This window comes from Nanorana parkeri, unplaced genomic scaffold (assembly GCF_000935625.1).
Source record: "Nanorana parkeri isolate BGI_ZX_2015 unplaced genomic scaffold, ASM93562v1 scaffold35, whole genome shotgun sequence".
Lineage (NCBI taxonomy): Eukaryota > Metazoa > Chordata > Amphibia > Anura > Dicroglossidae > Nanorana > Nanorana parkeri.
Genome location: NW_017306303.1, coordinates 2,726,655 through 2,747,401, shown reverse-complemented (window position 1 = coordinate 2,747,401; position 20,747 = coordinate 2,726,655). Strand labels below are relative to the sequence as shown.

The 20,747-nt window shown below is 40.7% G+C and overlaps 1 protein-coding gene across 1 annotated transcript in view; it reads left to right on the top strand.

Moving 5' to 3' along the window:
* Positions 1 to 20,747, top strand: part of LRP1 (LDL receptor related protein 1) — a 292,446-nt gene that overhangs the window by 180,520 nt on the left and 91,179 nt on the right. The window contains exons 25-30 of the mRNA XM_018569629.1: positions 1,915 to 2,119; positions 9,570 to 9,734; positions 13,111 to 13,355; positions 14,526 to 14,657; positions 16,736 to 16,963; positions 17,078 to 17,252. Coding sequence (XP_018425131.1) covers positions 1,915 to 2,119; positions 9,570 to 9,734; positions 13,111 to 13,355; positions 14,526 to 14,657; positions 16,736 to 16,963; positions 17,078 to 17,252 — 1,150 coding nt within the window. The remainder of the gene's footprint in view (positions 1 to 1,914; positions 2,120 to 9,569; positions 9,735 to 13,110; positions 13,356 to 14,525; positions 14,658 to 16,735; positions 16,964 to 17,077; positions 17,253 to 20,747) is intronic.

Genomic DNA, 20,747 nt, shown 5'->3' with positions numbered 1-20,747 from the left:
ACATATGGATTCACTTTATGTATAGTGTAGCAGATGAGCGAATCTTGTTTTCATTTATATGCAATGGGTAAATCTTGTTTTTTATTGGAATCTCTACATTCCACTTTTAACAGCGGGATTTACCCACGAGCAGATGCAAACAACATAATGGAGAGATTCCAATTAAATAGATTTACCTATCAGATATAAAATCAAACAAGATTCGCCCATCAGCATCTGCATACAGCATAAGTACTGGATTTCAATAACAAATTTTAAATTTCACATTTAAAATTAAAGCTTATCTCCAGTTAAAAAAAAGCTAAATATCTACCATTGCAGTGAGGCTACCCCCACACTGCAAAGATTAACTACCTAGGGGACCTTTTACTTACCTGATCCCTAAACCAGCGCTTGTAGCCTCTTCATACCCCATGCTCTGGCAGTCTGAGGCCTGCTGATGACATCACGTGCAATGCAGGGCTCCTAACCCTACATTATATGTGAGGATGCTGAGGGACAGTCCTTGAGCTGGAGTGGTGTGGAGAGCAGTAAAGGCTGAACGCCTAGGGATTGGGGATCAGGTAAATAAAAGTCCTTCTCGCTATACCTCTAGACATAATCAAGCAGGGTAGTTTTTTTTTTTATTTTTTATCCAGGGATAGGCTTTAAACAAGATTTGCTTATTATCACATACACATAGGGTGAAGGGACTCTTCAACAGCTGTTGAGATATCAGCTATATTGAGAGTACGTTGTTTCCAATAAGTCAGCTGACAGATAGACTTGCATTGTGATAGGGAGCAATAAAGCACAAACCTCGTGTAGCACAGCAAAGTCCCTAACACAAAATGGTTGTACTAATATATTTACTAACTATATAATAGAAAGGTTTTTTTTTTTTTTATATTTACACACATGTATAGATTTAAATGTTGAACAGACTTTACATTCATTTTAGATTCTCTCTAACTAACAAGCTAGCTATGTAAAATCTTTCTCTTTCTAGAACACAGAGTGGTACCTTCATGTGTGAGATGCTTTAATAATAATTTCACTGAAGCTCTCTGGTCTGAATTAGATTCAGGATACAATGAAAAGCTTGCAATGTGCTGCCCTGTACCTGACACCTGGAATTGTGTCTGTAATCCTCTCCACTCTGTCATGCTGATTAACAGCAGAGCATATCCAACATAACAGAAAAAGGTCATGTCGTATCAGATATCGTGGTTTCTTTCTTTGCTTAGACCCACTTCTCTGCTTTGCCATGCTGGGGAATGGTCATGCACAAGATCTGATATCCGAGTATTGCCTTGTGAGCCTAACAGTTAGAAGTACCATAAAGAGCAACATGCTTAATAAAATTGTTACAAGTAATAATGCCCAGCATTCAGTAACCAATAGCTACTAATTGTTTCAGATAGTTAAAGAAAAATACATGTTGATTGCTGATTGTTATTGGACATTGGCCACTGCATACAACATTCTTACAAAGGGAACTATAATGGTTGTGGTCTGTATTGCTTTCTTCCTTGTTCTTGTGTGAGCTAGATTAGAGGGAGGGCTGTGTATTATTTCTCTGTTACTCAGCTGTCTGTGTAATTTGATAACCCGCTATTCAGGTCTGTTCAAACCATAGGCTATTTTGACAGTCTTAAGCTAGCCCGGTGGCTGCAAGTGGTAAATATGAAACATTAATTTGCATTATTTCCAATACAGGCAAATTAGTCCTTCCTTAATGTAATAACTTGGTAAAGAAAATATGTGCAGAAACATTATACATTCAGTTTGAGTATGACCATAAGCTGATTAAAAAAAAAAAAACACATTACAAATGATAGAGTGCTTAGAGTTCCTCTTTTAAATGATCGTGTTGTGTTATAGCTGTTCTTTATGCATCATTATGTACCATCTGCCAATGTTTTGCTTTTATAGCGCTTACCAGTTTTGAAGTCATTATCCAGTATGGCCTTGCAACTCCCGAGGGTCTGGCTGTGGATTGGATTGCTGGGAATATTTACTGGGTAGAGAGTAATCTAGACCAAATTGAAGTGGCCAAGCTAAATGGTACTATGAGAACGACTCTTTTGGCTGGAGACATTGAACATCCTCGCGCCATTGCTCTGGATCCTCGAAATGGGTTTGTATTTTTAAGGGTTTCTTTTGTACAATGGTGAGAAACTGGAAGGCTGCTTTACACTTTCACATGTACAATTTTAATTTTAAAGAATACACATAATTGTAGTAATTTTCTTTGCATGGTGTACATAGATATTATTACTAGTATTATTATACAGGATATATACAGTATAGCGCCAAAGGTTTGTGCAGTGCTTTACAAAATAAAAGGAAAGTGTACAGTTACAACACAGTTTGATACAGGAGGGTTAAGGAGGCCTTGCTTTTTAGGCCTGGTTCACACCTAGGCACTTTTGAGCAGTTGGAAAACCGCTTTTAAACACCCAACCCAAGAGCGCGTTTTTTCCCCCATAGACTTCAATGGAAACGCCAGCAAACAGGCAGCAGAAGCCTGTTGCACATTTTCTTGTGAGTTTGTATGCACGTTCATTCATTGACCGCAATGTTTCTTAATCTGCCAGTCAAAACACGCATCTTCACGCGCCTACAATTGTGCCAAATGCGCAAAAAAAATGCACGCTGAACACGCATGTGCAAACTATGCCGCCTAGGTGTGAACCCAGCCTTAGAGTTTATATTCTAAAGGGAGGAGTAATTGATGCAAAAGGCATACATTGTGAGAGATGAGCAGATAGACAAAGTAAGCTTGCTAACCTAGAACACAATGCTTCCAATGATCAGCATTGATGTGGTGAGAAGCAAGATCAAGGCAGTTTAGGTGGAAACTGAATAGGCTTTCCTGAGCAGGTGAGTTTTCAAGGATTGCCTAAAGGCAGACAGGGTAGGAGATAGCCAGACAGATTGGGGTAAGAAGTGTCAAACTAAGAGAAAGGCTCTGGAGGCAAGTATTGGAGAAGATAACAAATGGGGCTAGCAAGCAAGAGGTCAGGGGAGGAGCAAAGTAGACTTTTTGGATGATATTTGTGTTTTTCTGAAATTGTATTATTTTTGTAATGCAGCCAGTTTAGCTGCAGATAGGGTTTAATGGAGTTCTGAAAAATTGTAGTGCTAGATAAAGTTTTTTGTGTTTTCTTTTTAAGGACCCCTTTACATTACATCTTACATGTCCCAAGCAATACTGTAAACATATAAGCATGGTAATCGACCATCTTCTTTAGAGGATAGAGAAAAAAACTGCCATCCCTGGAAGGGGCTTTAGTGGCAACAATCAGAAACTCTTCATACACTCACCTTGTGTTGCCACGTGCTTTAGGCTGGGTTCACACCTAGGCGTACGGAATATATGCGCGTGTGGCGCGCGTTTTGGGCCACACGTTTTTACAGCGATTTGCGGTAAAAGAAACGCGCAACATACGCGCGTTTCTGAGGGCTATCCGGCTGTATCCTAATGGATACGCGCTGCAAATACGCCCCAAAGAAGCTCATGTACTTCTTTGGGCATAGGGCGTTTTGCAGCGCGTTCCTACGCACTGTAAAACGCCCAGGTGAGAACCATGTCCATAGGCAATCATTGGTTTTCACATGTTGAGCATTAACAGCGCATAGGAACACGCTGTAAAATGCCCTGGTGTGAACCAGGCCTTAGTGTACATTCAGCTTATTACATGCAATGAAGCCACTGCATTAGGCACTATTGCTGCTAGAACAACCACCGTTGTGTTTATATATTTATAGGGTCTCTGTGACTCTGTACTAAATACCTCCAATTTTCAAGACTCTTCTTGTACTTATACCAGGCTCCAAATATTACCATGTTGGCAATAACATAACGTCTGACACATTCACTAAAACACAAGTGTTTTATGAGCACAAATTGGATCTGCTGTACAAAGTAAGGAAGTTGCGCATTATGCATGCAGAGACTGGTGATGATAATAGGGACAGTGGGCTATGTGTGCTTGATAAAAATGTGCTATAAATGCTTGACATGGATTATAAAAGGGGCCTCTTTAAATATTTTACAAAGTGTGAACACAATATTTATAACTTTAATTGTAATGCAGACGCTCAGGTTTACATGTAATGAGAAATAAAATGTATAGCCTGCACAGCTGCACAGTTTTTTTTTTTACTGTGTGCATTACTTGTTAGTGGGCTGGCATGGAAGGTGTGTAGCCTATATCATTTATTACTGGTTTTGGCACTTTCTAGACACTGCTCTGGTAAAAGTAAGCTGTGGAGTGCTTTCCAGGTCTAGAACTGTTGGCATTGGTCCTTCTTACTGGTGGGCCCTGCACTTTATCTGATTCTACCTTACTTTGTCAGACCATATGTGACTGATCAAAACCCATAGAAGAGATCTAACCACTGGCAAGGTCGATCCCCTGCTTATTGAGCATGTGGAGCTGATGCCTTTAGCAAAACATTTAGCTGTGGTTGTTTGCTAGAAGCCTCCCATTTCATTTCCATATCTTTAGAGAGCATTAGTGATTCCTACTCTTGGTGCGTGGGTCCCCTGCACTAATATTTTGTATCCATGTTCTTAATCTTCTTGTCTAAATATCTGGTATTTACCAAGATGATGTCCCCAGTACTAGTCCTGCTGCATTTTGGTGGCTGATTGTGGGTTACTTAGACAACCTCCTGTTGAGGGAACAGTCAACACTGGCTTTCTGGAAATGTGCAGTTGGCTGTCCAGATATTGCATCTATTCTAATGCATCCTAAACCTTAGGGAATTGTTGTTGAAACTGACCCATCCTTTGGAGAGTCTTGGTTTACTTCTGGACACAGTTAAGTCTGTTCCTTTCACAAGAGAAACTTTAGACATTCTGGTCTCATATTTAAACCATCCAGTCCAGGACCCTTCTGACTTGCATGAGGATCTCATAGTAACCTCTTTCCAGGCAGTCCCATTTGCCCAGTTTCAGTTTAAACCACTACAATACAAAATTTTTATTTCAATTTGTCTGTCACTAAGGACCAGAATATCCCTGGCCTGGTATCTCAGGAATCTTGCTCCGGAGTTTGGGAAGTCCTTCCTTCCTGTCTTTTGGAGGATTTTCAGGAGGGACACCAGGTAGTTGGGATAGGGAGAAGTACTAGACACCCTGTTGGTGCAAGGGTCTTGGTTGACATCGGAGTCTCTTTTCCTGATTAACATTCTGGAATGATTTGGGTGATTTTGTTGTCTCTGTTGGACCACCCTACTAGAAGATCATCCAATCCATATTCAGTTTGACAATGCCAATGAAGGTGGCGTACATCAATGATCAGAAGGAAACAAATGTCTCACAACAGCAAGAGAAGTAGATAAGATCCTGACCTGGGCAGAACATCACATTTCAACCTTGTCAGCTGTGTACATTCCAGGCATGAAACAATTGGCAGACAGACTTCCTCAGTTGGCAGCGCTGAACCATGGGGAGTGGCGCTACACCCAGAGGTATTCCAGGACCTGCTTTGCTGGTGAGGTACACCTAATGTGAATCTCCTAGCCTCCAGGTTCAACAACAAACTGGACAGGTTTGTCTCCAGGTACAGAGATCCTCTAGGTGAAGCAGTGGATGCACTGGTGGCTCTGTCATATCATTACACCCCGCCCTAATTTATGCCTTTTCTCCCCTAAAACGTCTTCTTTACCTGTTTCGCAGGATGGAGCTGGAGGTCATTTTAGTAATCCTCATAGCTTTGGACTGGTACAGATGGATGTGTTACCTTGACCTTTTAAGATGTTCAGTATCCGGCACCAGGCATATCAGGACTCATTTCCCATCCTTCTTCAGTGTCACTTGCTTTAATGGCATGGCTGCTGAAGCCCAGGTTTAAAGAGAAAGGGGCATCCCTGAGTCTGATTCCTAAGTGCTAAAAGCTATGAAGTCTACTTCTTGCAAGGTCTATCTTCAGACATGTAAGGCATACTTCATTTGGTGTGAATCATGTGGCTTCCACCCCAGGGAGTTTTTCCTTGGGACAAATTCTCTTCTTCCTTCATCTGGGTCTGGACCAGTGTCTAGCTCTTATCACTATTAAGGGTCATGTTCCACTTTAAATGTTCATTTACAAGAACAAATTGTAAAATGCAACTTTAGCTTTGCGTTGCACAGTCGGGTCCTAAACAGATTTAGATTCATATGCATTTCTCTTCTAAATGATTGGGACTTTGCTAGACAGTTTTGGTTTAGTAATTACAATTATTATACATATTACTGGTGTATCTGACATTTTCAATGACCCAGTCCAAAGATAGACATTTGGAACTATAGCTGTTTGATCAGCCCAGTGGAAGGTTTTTGCAAGTGTTATAAAAGCAAATGCAAACAGGTTTTAGCTGGTTCCAGTCCAAACAAACAGCGGGCTCAATTCACAAAGCTAACACACCAGGATAAGGATCCTTATTTTCAAGAAAAACAACAGTTATTTTTTAGCTGAATGCGCCTGCACACATTTCCTCCTGCATGGTCTTTTGGGAAGCTGTGTTCTGCAGCCAGGAGCGAGCGACACAGGTAAATGTATTACTAGATATGTGCGATTTGTTTCTTTACGAATCGAAATTCGTATGAATTTTCCTGAAATTCGTAAATTCGGAAGCATCCGAAATCCAAATTGCAGTTTCCGAATTATATCCGAAATACGAAATTCCGTTAACGAATTTCGGATCCAAATTTCTTTGAAACGGGAACTAATATTACCCCTGTAAATGAGGTTGAACAACATGACAAGATTTTTTTTTAATACGAAATACGGATCCGCTGCTGCTGAGGGTTGCATTACAATACAGGCAGGAAATACGAAATTCTGTTAACGGATTTTCGTTCCGTTACGAACATTCGTTATATTGAAGTTAAAAAGCAAAATACCTTTGTTAATATATTGGAGTTGATGGTAGTTTTTTTTTTTTTAATACGAAATTTCGTATTTCGGATAGAAAAAACAACTCCCATCGTTTTCTGCCCGTGCGTGCCCGCTAGGGGGCGCGCGCGAGCAGAAAAAAAATGCCGTCTGGCGACGGCAACCCGCCAATGCGACAGTGCCGTCCGTCCGTTTTTCTACGGCAACTGGTTAACAAAGGTATTTTTGCTTTTTGACTTCATCATAACGAATGTTCGTAAAGTTACGAAAATGTGCCGAAACTAACGAAAATTCGTATTTCGTACGAATCCGAATTGAGTTTCGGACACGAATTAAAAAATACAAAATAACGGATATTCTGAAACGAAACTAAACAAATTTTCTGACGGCCCACAAGTCTATGTATTACCTATTTGGCAAAGTTTTTCTTTTTTTAAATCGTGGGGCAGTAGATGTATGTAAAAAAAAAAGATGCAGACCTTGATACCACTTTATGCATAACCTAAATCCTGAAAGGTGATTAACGGTTTCTGGGTGTTTTGTTATGATTTTTAGGTAACTGATTCTTTAAAGTATGTTCAATTGTTGATTTATGTCTATGGTACTTTAGAGTATGCTTTTTCCTCACTTTTTTTCTTATCCATGACCATTGTCTGATGACCATCTTGTCTTAAATTGTATTGTGACTGTAATGTCTTCCTTATATTGTAAAGCGCTGTGCAAACTATTGGCGCTATATAAATCCTGTATAATAATAATAATAATAATTTCATCGGATATGAGTGTTCTGTCCACCACAAGGGTCATCAATATACTGGATGCAAGAGTAAGGGCCATTTAATGACTACTGCACATATCCGTAATACATTGTGAAGTTTTTTAGGCCTGTCTAGAAGTCAATGAAATCAAATGGGTTCTGTTTCTGAGCCACTCTGGTTCTGTTTCTGGTTCTGTGCCAGCCCAAATTGGCTTGTCTGGTGCTGACTACCTTTGTACCTGTATGTAGTGTCACTGTGGAAATAGTTTGTGGGGTGTCCAGCAGGAGACAGCTAAATGAACTGCAGTGTAGTCTTATCTCATTGCAGCCCTAGAAGGCATGTAGGAGATTATCACCTTGCTCATTGGTAGATATCACTATAAGCAGCTACACTATAACCATCCTTATGATTCAGGCAGAATGTGGGTGTCACTTTTTTTTAAATAAGTTCTTTATTAACTTTAGGAATTTTTAACAGTTTTACAGTGCAGTTGGTAAAGGAATTCTTATACAGGGAATGTACAAACCTCATATACAAGAACAATAACAAATCAGAATACAAATTTGATAAAAGAGATGGAAACAATGATTTGTCCATTGCAATGGATAATTTTAATGGTCCAATAAGCTGACATTGCTGGAGCCTATAAAATGTACTACCATAATTCGATGCTAGATACAGCAGGGCTAATGCATGGTATGCAAGGCTAGTGCGCCTTGCTAATCCTACCATATTATTAAAATAGTTTCATTTTATTAAAGCTTAAACCAGTACTCTAAAGCCTCTGCAAGGCTGTTAATTATCAGGTTGATTGGTGTGCTAACAGGTCAAAATGCCATTGGAGCAGACACAAAGTATAATACTGGTATTAAGTAATACTACCAACAACACCAAATACATTTGTTACCTATTGCTAAAGTATCCCATGGTAATAAATGAACCATATATGAACATTCTGATATGTGCCCAACATATTCATCATGTTTTTATAATAACATATATTTTTGTGTAATTTACTCGCCCACCGACATGCAGTGATGAAGAGGATGTTAAAGCCGCACTCCACTGCTTGAATTTATTGCTCATTAGACTAGATGAGAAAGGAATGCGTGCAAATTCTTATGGCTCACTCCCACATGCTTCTTCATATCTATGCACTGGACCTCCAAAGCCATTCCACTTCCTGGCCTGCCTCTCACAGCTCGTTGACGTTCATATGTACAATGTAGGGACAGCAGACAGCAGACTAATGGCCCTGCATTGTATGGCGGTGGTGAGGACCAGCCCACATTACAGAGCATTGGACAGCAGAAGAGAGCTCCGGCGGATCAAGGAACAAGGTGAGTATTTGTTCTATTCCCACCCAACCAAATGAGCATTTAACCCATGCATTGGAGGGGAGTGGAGCTATAACACTTGTGAGGTGTACGGGTCAGTCACATAGAGGTTATAACATTTTCAAAGGAGCAATCTGCAGATTTTATTTTTTATTACTCAAAAGGTAAATTGTGGGATTGGATATATACAGGTAGATTAGATACCTTTCTACTACTTTTTAGGTGTCCCTTGACAGTTTTATTAATGGGAATCTGTTCTTCAGATTCAAGAGAAAACAACGTTAGAAGGAAAAGGAGCCCAAAAAGGAAACAATTTTTTAAACAGTAACTGGTTTCATAGAATGCTAATCAGGCCACGTAAAAATGAAAATAGCCATATACAAAGCAGAACACATCCTAGGAAACCGTGGTATACATGTTATTGTTATTTATTAAGAGACAATTTGCAGACTAGGTCTGGTGGATCGGCTTATATTGTCTACTACCCGCTACCTGCTGAACAGCCCAGTCTGGGTTAGTTTCTACAAGTGGATGATTGGTTAAGACTTCTTTGCATCTAGAAATATTAGTTTACTAGATGTTACATTTTGTTTTTCTGTTTATAGAATCCTCTTCTGGACTGACTGGGACTCCAGCATGCCACGTATTGAAGCTGCATCCATGAGTGGAGAGGGTCGGAGGACCATACATAAAGAGACTGGGTCAGGAGGGTGGCCGAATGGCCTCACTGTAGACTATCTGGAAGAACGTATTCTTTGGATTGATGCCAGGTACAACATTGGTGCTTACCCAGCATTGTATACTGTAGCTTGAAATACCCATAGCATAAATTAAACTGCTGGTGTCTAAAACAGCTCTAGGCTGCTGTCAGGTTGGCTAAGCTAGGCTATATTATTTCATGGACACCTTTTGGCATTCATCAGGCCAAGAAGTCAAATACATAATATTGGTAGAGGCTGTTCAAACACTTTTCAATTTTTAGTTCTTTAAGTTAAGTAGGGGAATGGTAGAACCTCTAATTTTTTTTATTGTTCCTGTACTTCCTGTATAGTAAAGGCTTGTCCCGAGGACAGAACGTGAGTGGAAATCTTTCTCTTACAGAAGCCCCAGATAGCAGTAAAACCTGACAGGTGTTCTAACCTTTCTACATTCTATCCAAAACTTTAAAAAATATATATATATTAGGGCTGGTAATTATTAAAATTTTCGTGTTCGATTAATCAAAATTTTTTTTAATCGATTAATTTTAATGTCCCCCATCCCATACAACCACCCTTTAACCCATACCACCTCTAACTAATTGCTGGGTTACACGTACTTCAATACTTCTTGCCTTCTGTAGGTGTTTTTGACTAGTTTAACTGGCTATTTTTTTTAGTTTAAAGTATATTTTCACATTCTAGATAAAGTATGAAAAGGTTATATGCCCTGTTATTTTTTTATTGCCTTTCTTACCCAATTTGGGAATTTTTTTTTCCACTTTCTGCCCTATAGACACAATAGGACGTAATAAGTGAGGGAAATCACATTTTAGATGTCACCAGAACAAGTGTACCTGTTGGACAATGTCTCTGCTCTATTAATGTGCTGCTGACAACTCAAAATTTTGTATTTCCTATCTCTTTCCGTTTCAGTGACAGTAGTCATCATGACAAAGTAAAAAAAAAAAACCTACCTAAAAGCCCCTTTTACTTACCTAAATTTGTGGTCATGTGACACTTCTGAATCTTCTCCCCGTCTCCGTCGGCTAACGAAGGGAAGGGGGGAGGAGTCCGGTGACGTCACGGACATCGACGTCACCTGACTCCTCCCCCCTTCGTTAGCCGACAGAGCCACTTGCGGAAGGGGGGAGCAGTCCGGTGACGTCGATGTCCATGACGTCACCGGGTCTGCGACGGGACTCCCGGAAGACCCGGAAGCCAGCGGAGAGGTGAGTACCGATCAAAAAAATTTTAATCGATCAAAGAAATTAACGATTAATCGAGGAATTAATCGTTAATTTCCGCAGCCCTAATATATATATAGATTGGGGTATAGATATGCCTTAAAGCTTATTTCCTGTTTGTTATGACTCACCACAGGTTCACCTAACTGTGTACGTTTTGAATATCTTCCTTTGTTATATTTGTATGGCATTTGTACAAAACTCTCATCTCCCTAAAAAAAAAAAAAATGTCAGCTTTAAAGTTTGGATAGTCTACATTGATATTGAGTAACTTTTTTTTTTTCTTGATATATTTTATAGTTTTTATGTTAAATTATATATGCTGTGTTTTCCCTCAACATTTATTTAAAGGGATGGCTGGATGAACGCTGAGATGTATTTTGAAATATATCTCATTACATTGTACAAGAGTTCTACTATTGTAGAAAGTGTTGAACTGAGGATAAAAGTTTATATGTTCGACAGTGACTTGCAAAAGTATTCACCCCACCTTGACACTTTTCCTATTTTGTTGCATTACCCCCGGAATTAAAATTAATTTTTACTTGGATTACATGTAATGGACGTACACAAAATAGTCCAAAATGGTGGTTAAATAACGAAAATAGCTTGTTTAAAAAAAATTGTTTTAAAAAACGAACAAATGGTGCGTGCATATGTATTTACCCCCTTTGCTATGAAGCCCCTACATAAGATATGGTGCACCCAATTACCTTCAGAAGTCACATAATTGGTTAAATAAAGACCACCTTTGTGAAATCTAAGTGTCACATGATCTTGGTATATATACACCTGTTCTGAAAGACCCCAGATTCTGCAACACAAATGAGCAAGGGGCACCACCAAGCAAGCAGCACCATGAATCTCAAGGAGCTCTCCAAACATGTCAGGGACAAAGTAGTGGAGAGATACAGATCAGGGTTGGGTTTTAAAAAATTATCCAAAACTTTGAACATCCCACAGAGCACCATTAACTCCATTATTACAAAATGGAAAGAGTAGGACACCACCACAAACCTGCTAAGAGAGGGCCACCCACCAAAACTTACAGACCAGGCAATTAATCAGAGTGGCAACAAGAGACCAAATATAACCCTGAGGAAGACCACTTTAAGCCATACACCTCACAGAGCTGGCCTTCATGAAAGAGTGGCCAGGAAAAAAGCAATTGCTTACAAAAAAAGATAAGCAAACACGTTTGCTGTTTGCCAAGAGGCATGTGGAACACCCCCCAAACATATGGAAGAAGGTACTCTGATCAGATGAGACTAAAATTGGTGTTTTTGGTCTTCAAGGAAAACGCTATGTCTGGCACAAACCCAAGACTTCTTTACCCAAAGAACACCATCCCCACAGTGAACCATGGTGGTGGCAGCATCATGCTGTGGGGATGGCAAACTGGTCAGAATTGAAGAAATTATGGACGGTGCTAAATACAGGTTGATTCTTGAGGGAAACCTGTTTCAGTCTGCCAGAGATTGGAGACTGCGACGAAGGTTCACCTTCCAGCAGAACAATGACCCTAAGCATACTGCTAAAGCAACACTCGAGTGGTATAAGGGGAAACATTTAAATGACTTGGAATGGCCTAGACAGAGCCCAGACCTCAATCTAATTGAGAATCTGTGGCATGATTTAAAGATTGCTGTGCACCAGCGAAACCCATATAACTTGAAGGAGCTGGAGCAGTTTTACCTTGAAGAATGGGCAAAAATCCCAGTGGCCAGGTGTACCAAGCTCATAGACGTACCCCAGGAGACTTGCAGCTATAATTGCTGCAAAAGTTGGCTCTACAAAGTATTGACTTTGGGGGGTGAATAGTTATGCACGCTCGCATTTTCTGTTTTTTTTGTCTTATTTCTTGTTTGTATCACAATAAAAAATATTTTACATTTTCAAAGTGGCAGACATGTTGAGGGGAATTTATCAAAACTGGAGCAGGCAAAATCTGTAGCAGATTTGCACTGCAACCAATCAGCTTCTCTTTTTCATTTTCAAATCTTACATGAGCAAACTGAAGAGAGATGCTGATTGGTTGCCATGGGCAACTGCTCCAGATTCTGTTTATTTCAGTTTTGATAAATTCCCCTCGTTGTGTAAATAAAATGATACAAACCCCAAAAGATCCATTTTAATGGGGTGAATACTTTTGCAAGCCACTGTAAGTGTGATACATTGTTGTAGCTCTTTTTATTCTTCAGATCGGATGCAATTTACTCAGCGAAGTATGATGGCACTGGACACATTGAAGTACTGAAAGGCCATGAGTATCTGTCACATCCTTTTGCTGTCACACTGTATGGCGGAGAGGTGTACTGGACAGACTGGAGAACCAACACCTTGGCTAAGGCAAACAAGTGGACCGGCCAAAATGTGACAGTTGTACAGCGCACAAACACTCAACCTTTTGATCTTCAGGTTTATCATCCATCCCGACAGCCAATGGGTAAACTCATAAATTATTTTGGCTTCAAAATACGCAATAACTAATAGTGTACTTCAGCATTCTAAGGTTGTTTGTGTGTGTGTGTGTGTTCCGGCGCCCGCAACTTCCCACAAGGTCACCGCTGCCGCCCTCTGCGCTGTGCCGCCCCGAGGCCGGGCCTCGGTGGCCTTGTGGGAAATCCGGGCCTGTGTGTTGCTTGACTAGAGCCAGCAAAAGTCTATTTTACAGAAGCAGCCTATACCCCTAAAGCAGCCTTATAGAGAGCTTACCAGTTAAGCACCTATTGTTATGTAGTCGGGCAGTCACCAGAGACTGACTCAGCTCCTGTCCACTTATACTACAGTCTTCAAACTGATTAGCATGATCAGAATTCTGCGCTGGCATAGTCAGTATAAGTGGTCGATATGATATGAGGTTAAGTAAAGTTCCTACATGAGGAATTTTGTGTTGCTCTCTTATTCATCAACCATCTTATGACGACCGTATGTACATATACCTGGTCACTCTGAAGAGGTTGTACCAAGATTATGGCTGTTGCTACAGCCATTATCTTTGTGATGTTTTTTTAAAGTAGGCGTAGCACTTCAATCTACAAGGGACCTGGGTGACTGTAGAGCTGCCCAATCACTTGTACCTGCCTGTGAAGGTATTCAGACTTCCAAGCAATATCCATTTGAGGAAGCTTCTATTAAAGAATGGGCAGTTTCCGCTGTGGATCCAGCTATTTCCTGCCATACCAAAACATTGACTGTACTTATTGAGGATGTCCCAGTGTTTAAGGATAAGGTTGAGAAGTGTCTAGAGGCTCTTTTCAAATCTTGCAACCTGTCCTACTACGCAACCTGGTTATGCGCCTACAGAGATTCAGACAGAGTCAGAATCTTCAGAAATATGCGCTCATCGTTTGGAGTATCAGCATCTTATTCTGAATACTGCTTAGTCCAGAGTTTTTCTTCCACAACACAAACTCCAAGCTTTCTGCTCCCAGATTCAAACTCTACAGTGCAGGAGCTACCCAACTCGTCTTGATTCACGAAAATTCCCATTTCCCTGTGTATGCTTCACTTGGGGAAATCATAAAGATTTTTTTTACAGATGTTATTTTATTCTTGCCCTATAGCATTTGCTGTTTTTGAAAATTACTATTTGTGTTCTATTTTAAATGTCTAGCTCCCAATCCATGTGGGGAAAATGAAGGGAGAGGGCCTTGCAGCCATTTGTGCCTTATTAACTACAACCAGACCTTTGCCTGTGCATGCCCACATCTTATGAAACTCTCTCCAGACAAAAAGACCTGCCTTGGTAAGTTTATGTAAATTTACATTCTCAGGAAACATTGAAGCTTAATACTCTGGCATGTGGCTTTCTTTCTATGTAATGTGTACACTGCAGATTTCACAACAAGGCAGATTAAATTTTTTTTCCCCAGGAATGATGCAGTTTGTCAATCAAATCTATATAAAATGAAACCAAATGAAACCCTCTTAATGTTTTACTGTAGTGCAGTCAGGCTGCACATGCAGTTATAAATATGCCTCTTTTTTTCTCCAGTGTTGCAGCAGGGTTTACAACCCCTGTTCTGCCAGCACATAGCAGAGTCAGACCGTGGCTCTCACACGCATGTCCTCCTGCAGTCCCACATGCCCCACTGCTGTAAACAATAGTGGTGCACCGAAATGGAATTCTCAGACCAAGACCAAAAATAAAAAATTGTCAGGCCAAAACAGGACATTTTTTATTTGTTCTAACCTTTTTACATTTTTACAAATATTTTTTTTTTTTTTACTTTAATGTTGGGGGCTCTGGGGAAATACCAGGGGTCTAAACAGACCCCTGATATTTCCCTTCTGAAATAAAAAAAGAGATTGAGGACACAGAGTCCTCAATCTCTTTTTCTGCAGCCCCTGTTATAAATGAACAGGAAGCCTCCATACTGAGTGCTCCTGTCCATTCATAAACTATGGATATAGTATCGGTTACCATGTCCACAATCATGAATGATCATGCAGTGATATAGAGCACTTCCTTTTCATTTATAATTGGGGGCAGAGTAAACATACTATGTCCTCAATAGTCAACTCTCCACCCTGACTCGCTGTCACAGGAGGCTGAGCAGGCGGTGCGAAGAGGAGTGCTCGGTCTCCTGTCACACAGCTGACAGCTGACTCCAACTTACTGCAGACTCCGCCTCCTGTGACAGATGGCAGCTGTCTCCTCCCCGGCACTGCTCTCCATCCTGATCTGCCTTTCACAGGAGGCCAAGCGGGTTGCTGCGGGATGAGAGCTCGGCCTCCTGTGATAACACTGACAGCGTTCTCCGCCCCGCTCGGACTCCTGACAGTTACTCCCCTCCCCACTAGGCACTGCTCTGTGTCAGAGGGGACACTGAGCAGCACCCAGCGAGGAGGAGAGAAACCAGGGATGCACCACATTTTTAGCCAAAAAGTTTACTTTTGGCATTTTGCCTAAAGTACCATTTTCAGCTGATATGTATTGGCGACCAAAATGTTCAGGTAGGTTTGTCAGAGAGCAGGGCTGCTGCTAGTGTGTGAGAGCAGCAGTTTGACTCTCCTTGTACTGTCAGCACAGGGTTTCTAACCTTTTGCTGCAGCACTTAGTTTAAAAATATAATAATTAATGTATATGTAGCCTGGCTGCATTTAGGTAATACATTAAGAGGGTTCAGTCGCATTTTATAGTGTGTTTTTACCTGAATGTTTTTTTTAGCATGGGGAAGGGTTAGATTCCCTTAAGGTTCTTTTGGTGTACGAGTCCCTGGTTGAGAGATTGCCCCTCTTTATGAAATTTGTCTAAAAATATGTTTTTTCTCTACTTTCTTCTCTCACTCACTGTTGAATTTCCAGAAGTTTTGATTTATTTCATCTGGTGAGTGACAGCTTTGATTTTGTAAGAAAAAATGGGGCTAGAGCTGATTTAGGAAGGAATCCTATCAAGTCACAGCTAGAGCTCTCCAATCAGCAGATAGTCTAAGCATTGCAGACTGTGGAACTCTGTTGCAGAGAGAACGCTGCTCCCCCATAGAGAGCGGCAGAAACAACCGTAGTGCCAGTGAAACAAACCAAAATATTTGTCAAGTTACTGTTTGGCTTCACCCTGAGTTTATTTAAAGTTAACTTTAGTTGGGGTTTCATAATAACTTGCAATTTGTTTTGCCAAAAGAGGTATTGTAGACTTTTTTATTTTTTCTTCTTCAATGTTTTCCAAAGGGTTGCTGGTGGGGTATTTTAGACCGTAACACATTCTTATCAGCATGAGCATCCAGCTTCTGCTTTAATTGTTTAGCCGCATAGTTAACCATCATATCTTGATGGTCTTTCTAGAATTGTGTGCATAACATTTTTTTTTTTTACCTCTTGCAGAGTCTAGGAGGTTTCTGTTGTATGCTCGTCAGATGGAAATTCGAGGGGTGGACATTGACAACCCATATTACAACTACATCATTTCTTTTACTGTCCCGGATATTGACAACGTCACTGTTGTAGATTATGATGCTTTTGAACAACGGATCTACTGGTCAGATGTCCGTACTCAGACCATCAAGAGGGCCTTTATTAATGGCACAGGCGTGGAGACTGTCGTGTCTGCTGGTAAACTTTGCTTAAATATGAATTTTATTGTTGTAATGCTGAAAGTTGAGTAATTGTAGTGTTTAAGTACATGCTTCCAAATTACCAATTCTGTTATTTGAATGATACTTTCAGATCTACCTAACGCCCAAGGACTGGCAGTTGACTGGGTGTCTCGGAACCTCTACTGGACTAGCTATGATGCCAATAAGAAGCAAATCAATGTGGCTCGTTTGGATGGATCATTCAAGAATGCAGTCATTCAGGGTTTGGATAAACCCCACTGCCTTGTGGTTAATCCACTAGAAGGGTATGCTTTTTTCTTTTTGCTCAATTTGTTTTCACAATAACATCCTTTAATATAATAAAAAGTGAATATATTTGGTAAGTACAGCTCACTAGGGTTGTAGTTTGCCTGTCTACTTTAGTGTAATATCTGTTCCCCAGTACTTCCAATACACTGATTGAACAGAAGTCTAACATTTTTGCTTCTGGTTGTCTCAAATTCCCTTTTAGGAGGTGAGTTGAGCCCAAAGAACAGCAGAAAGATGGCACCCATGGACAGAGCATAAAACATTTGGCAGTTTCTTTTCATTGTTGCACACAAGTGGATATATTGTTAGCACTTCCATAAATACGAATATGCACACTCCTACCCACAACCATCTGCAGACTGCAGGAGTCTGCTTTATTTTTTTTGTGTGTGGGTGAGAACAGGAGAGTGAGTAGTGAGCAACTGCATCTTATACATTCTTTGTCTTTTATCTCAGCAGTGGGTTATAAAGACAATTCTTTCACTAGCCAGTTAATCTTGAAGTTTAAACAAGTTCCAGATCCATTTACTATGTGATGCACAAGTTTCATGAAGTGGACAAACAAACGTTCTTTCCACCGCAGCCCCCCCCTCACGTGTCTTACATGCTTACCTTTTTGAGACACTGCAGCTCACAGTGGGAGGATTTCAGCAACAGAGGCAGTGCTGTCAATCCAGGAAACAGTCAGCAGGGCTATGTTTAGCTAGGTTCTGACTGACAAGCTACAGGCTTGTGAATCAGCAATGGCAATTCTAATAGCCATGCTGTCTTAAACATCTTCTAATCCCACAGTAGTGCAAGCAGGCACAACTTACATGAGAGTGGCAACTTTGCTCTGAACTCAGGATAAGTGCAGCATCGTTGCTACCCATTACTGGAAGCACTTTTTGGATGCTGCTGGAATGTAAGTTTTCCTGTTATAAGAAAATGTGGTTAACGCTCTTCTGGTGTTAATGAAGACAGAGGCTGATCCAGGAGTTTTATTTTGTACATATACACATATTTATATCTGCAGTGGCATATAGAAGAAAGTGACAACTTCCTCTCCTGACTTTTTTTCAGTCTGGCTGGCCTGCATGTGGGGGTGGACCACAGCAGTTTCCAGTAATATAGAAATAATCAAAGCCATCTGTGTGGGAGAGTTGCGTTAATTACGGGAATTTCATGTGAGGAAATGGTGGATCAGACATGGTCATAATGTCACGCAGACCCCAGGACAGATCCAAGAATTCTTTGGCTGCCCTTAAGACGCATTTTTTGTATAGAAATGTAGACTTTCTTTTTCCTAACCCTCCTACATTCAAAGTACATTGAAATATGTTTAACAAACATGCCAGAAACTGTATGTATTCCACCAGCTAATGTGCAGAAACCTGATATTAATGTATTACAGCTGCTGTGCTTATTAGATGGCTCAATAGGTGTGCACTCTAGGCATGTGGGAAAGAATGTTTTCTATATTGATAAACTATGAAAGGTTTGTACGAATGGGCAGCAATCTGCATTTTTGATAACAGGAGCTGCTATTTATTGTGGCAGAAATACAAAAGCAGAGATGGTGAGCAATGCCATTTTATGCTTTTTTTCTTAGCGGCTCACTCAAAATATATGAGTAATTAATCATGATTTCAGTGAACTTATCACAGACTATTAGAGGAAAGAAGGTAACAGACAATACTAAGAAAGACTATTATCTTGTTAGCAAGAGCATAACATTTGCCTGAAGAACCACTTGGCCCTTATTGGCCTTTTGTTCTTAGCAATGGGAGCCTGGCACTGGTAGTTTTCACTGCTGGATTTTTGATGGCAAGAGCATGTGAAAATCCAGAGCTCCGCTAACAAACACTAACTTGAAAAGTATTCTCAAAGTATATCTTTTAGAGATGCTCCGAACAGAATTACTTTACATCACCTGAGCACTTTAAAATAGTGACTGCACTTATCACATTGTTATGTGTTTTATAACAGGGCTGGACAAATCTCAGGAGTCAGATAACCAATGCTCCTTAAAGGAGAACTATGAGGTGAGTGCTTTTCACTCACCTCATAGTTCTCCAGCACTGACTGGCGGAACGGATGGGGGAGGGGGCGGGTACAGCTGGCTCTGACCTCTAAATAGGCAGAGCCAGCTGTCACTCACGCAGCTGGGCGGATCCCGTCAACTAAGTCGTGATCGGCTGCGGCGTCTCAGTATACCGCGAGCTACAGCTCGCGATATACTGAGCCTAGGGTGACGGGAGTAGTAGAAAAATTTCACCAGCACACCATGAGTTGAAAAAGCAAAATATTTTATTGCCAGTAGCTGTATCTCATTGGCAAGCGCTTTCGGGGCCTCGCAGGGTCCCCTTCATCAGGCTTAGAGATAATCAGGATCCGCTCCGGCTGTGGCGTCTCAGTATTCCGCGAGCAGTAGCTCGCGGTATACTGAGCTTAGGGTGACCGGAGGACGCTAGTTTGTGTCCTCCCGTTACCCTAAGGAGAACTATGGGGAAAAGCCTTAACCCCATAGTTCTCCTTTAAAAATGACAGCTGGAACCCAAGTTTCTCTAGTTGTTGTCAATGGAGCTGGCTCCTGAACTCCATATTAATTTGTCCACACTTGTTTAATATGTATTCGTCGCTGGTTGGTAGGATTGTGGACCTTGTGTATGTGTCACCTAGATTTCTCATATGCACATGGTGACAGAAGTTGTGTCTGTTATGGAGAAAATCAAATTTTTTGTTATTCAGACCGCATTGTTAATCTCAGCTGTCCACAGACCTTCTATATGTGAGCTGACTGATTTTCAGGGATCTCTCCATCTGCTGTGAGAGCCTGCTGTTGGTTGAAATGGCTGACTGCTGACAGAACACTCAAAAATACAAGAGCTGCCTCTTTGTTTTCAGGAAACCATTAGGGTACCCTGACATGACTTTAGTAAATTGTTTGCATTAGCAGAGCAGATGATATATGTGTTTTATGCTGTGGAGTTGCTGTACAATTGAACCTACATTGAACCTGTTTGCTGCTTGACCTAATAAAAGTGCAAAAGTGTTCCTGGGTGTCCCTGTCTCCTGCATGGGTTACCACTACCAGTATCAGATGAGCCTGTTCTCCTTACAATATATAGGGTGCTCTGATTGGTTGCTTCTTTTGTAATATATGAAATCTTTCTAGCTATACCAAGTGATCCTGTTGGAATTTGCTTTTAAATTGTTAATTAGTTTTCTAGGACACCAGTTTATCTTTAGTCTTTATAGGTGAAACCATAATGAGATGAGTTGACCAAGGCACAATGAGATTGAGTTTACCCAGGTATAGCAGCCACTCAGACTAGAATCTGTTTATATTACTTCCTGCAATGTGATCAATAAATGAAGATCAACAAGTTCCTATGATTGTCTGCTTTAAAAAACAGTGAGCCACAATGCACCCTTGTATTACTCCTGCTTCAACCATGTCCCTAGTGGTTTCATCAACCTCATTCTAAGGTACCCACAAGGAGTTCCAT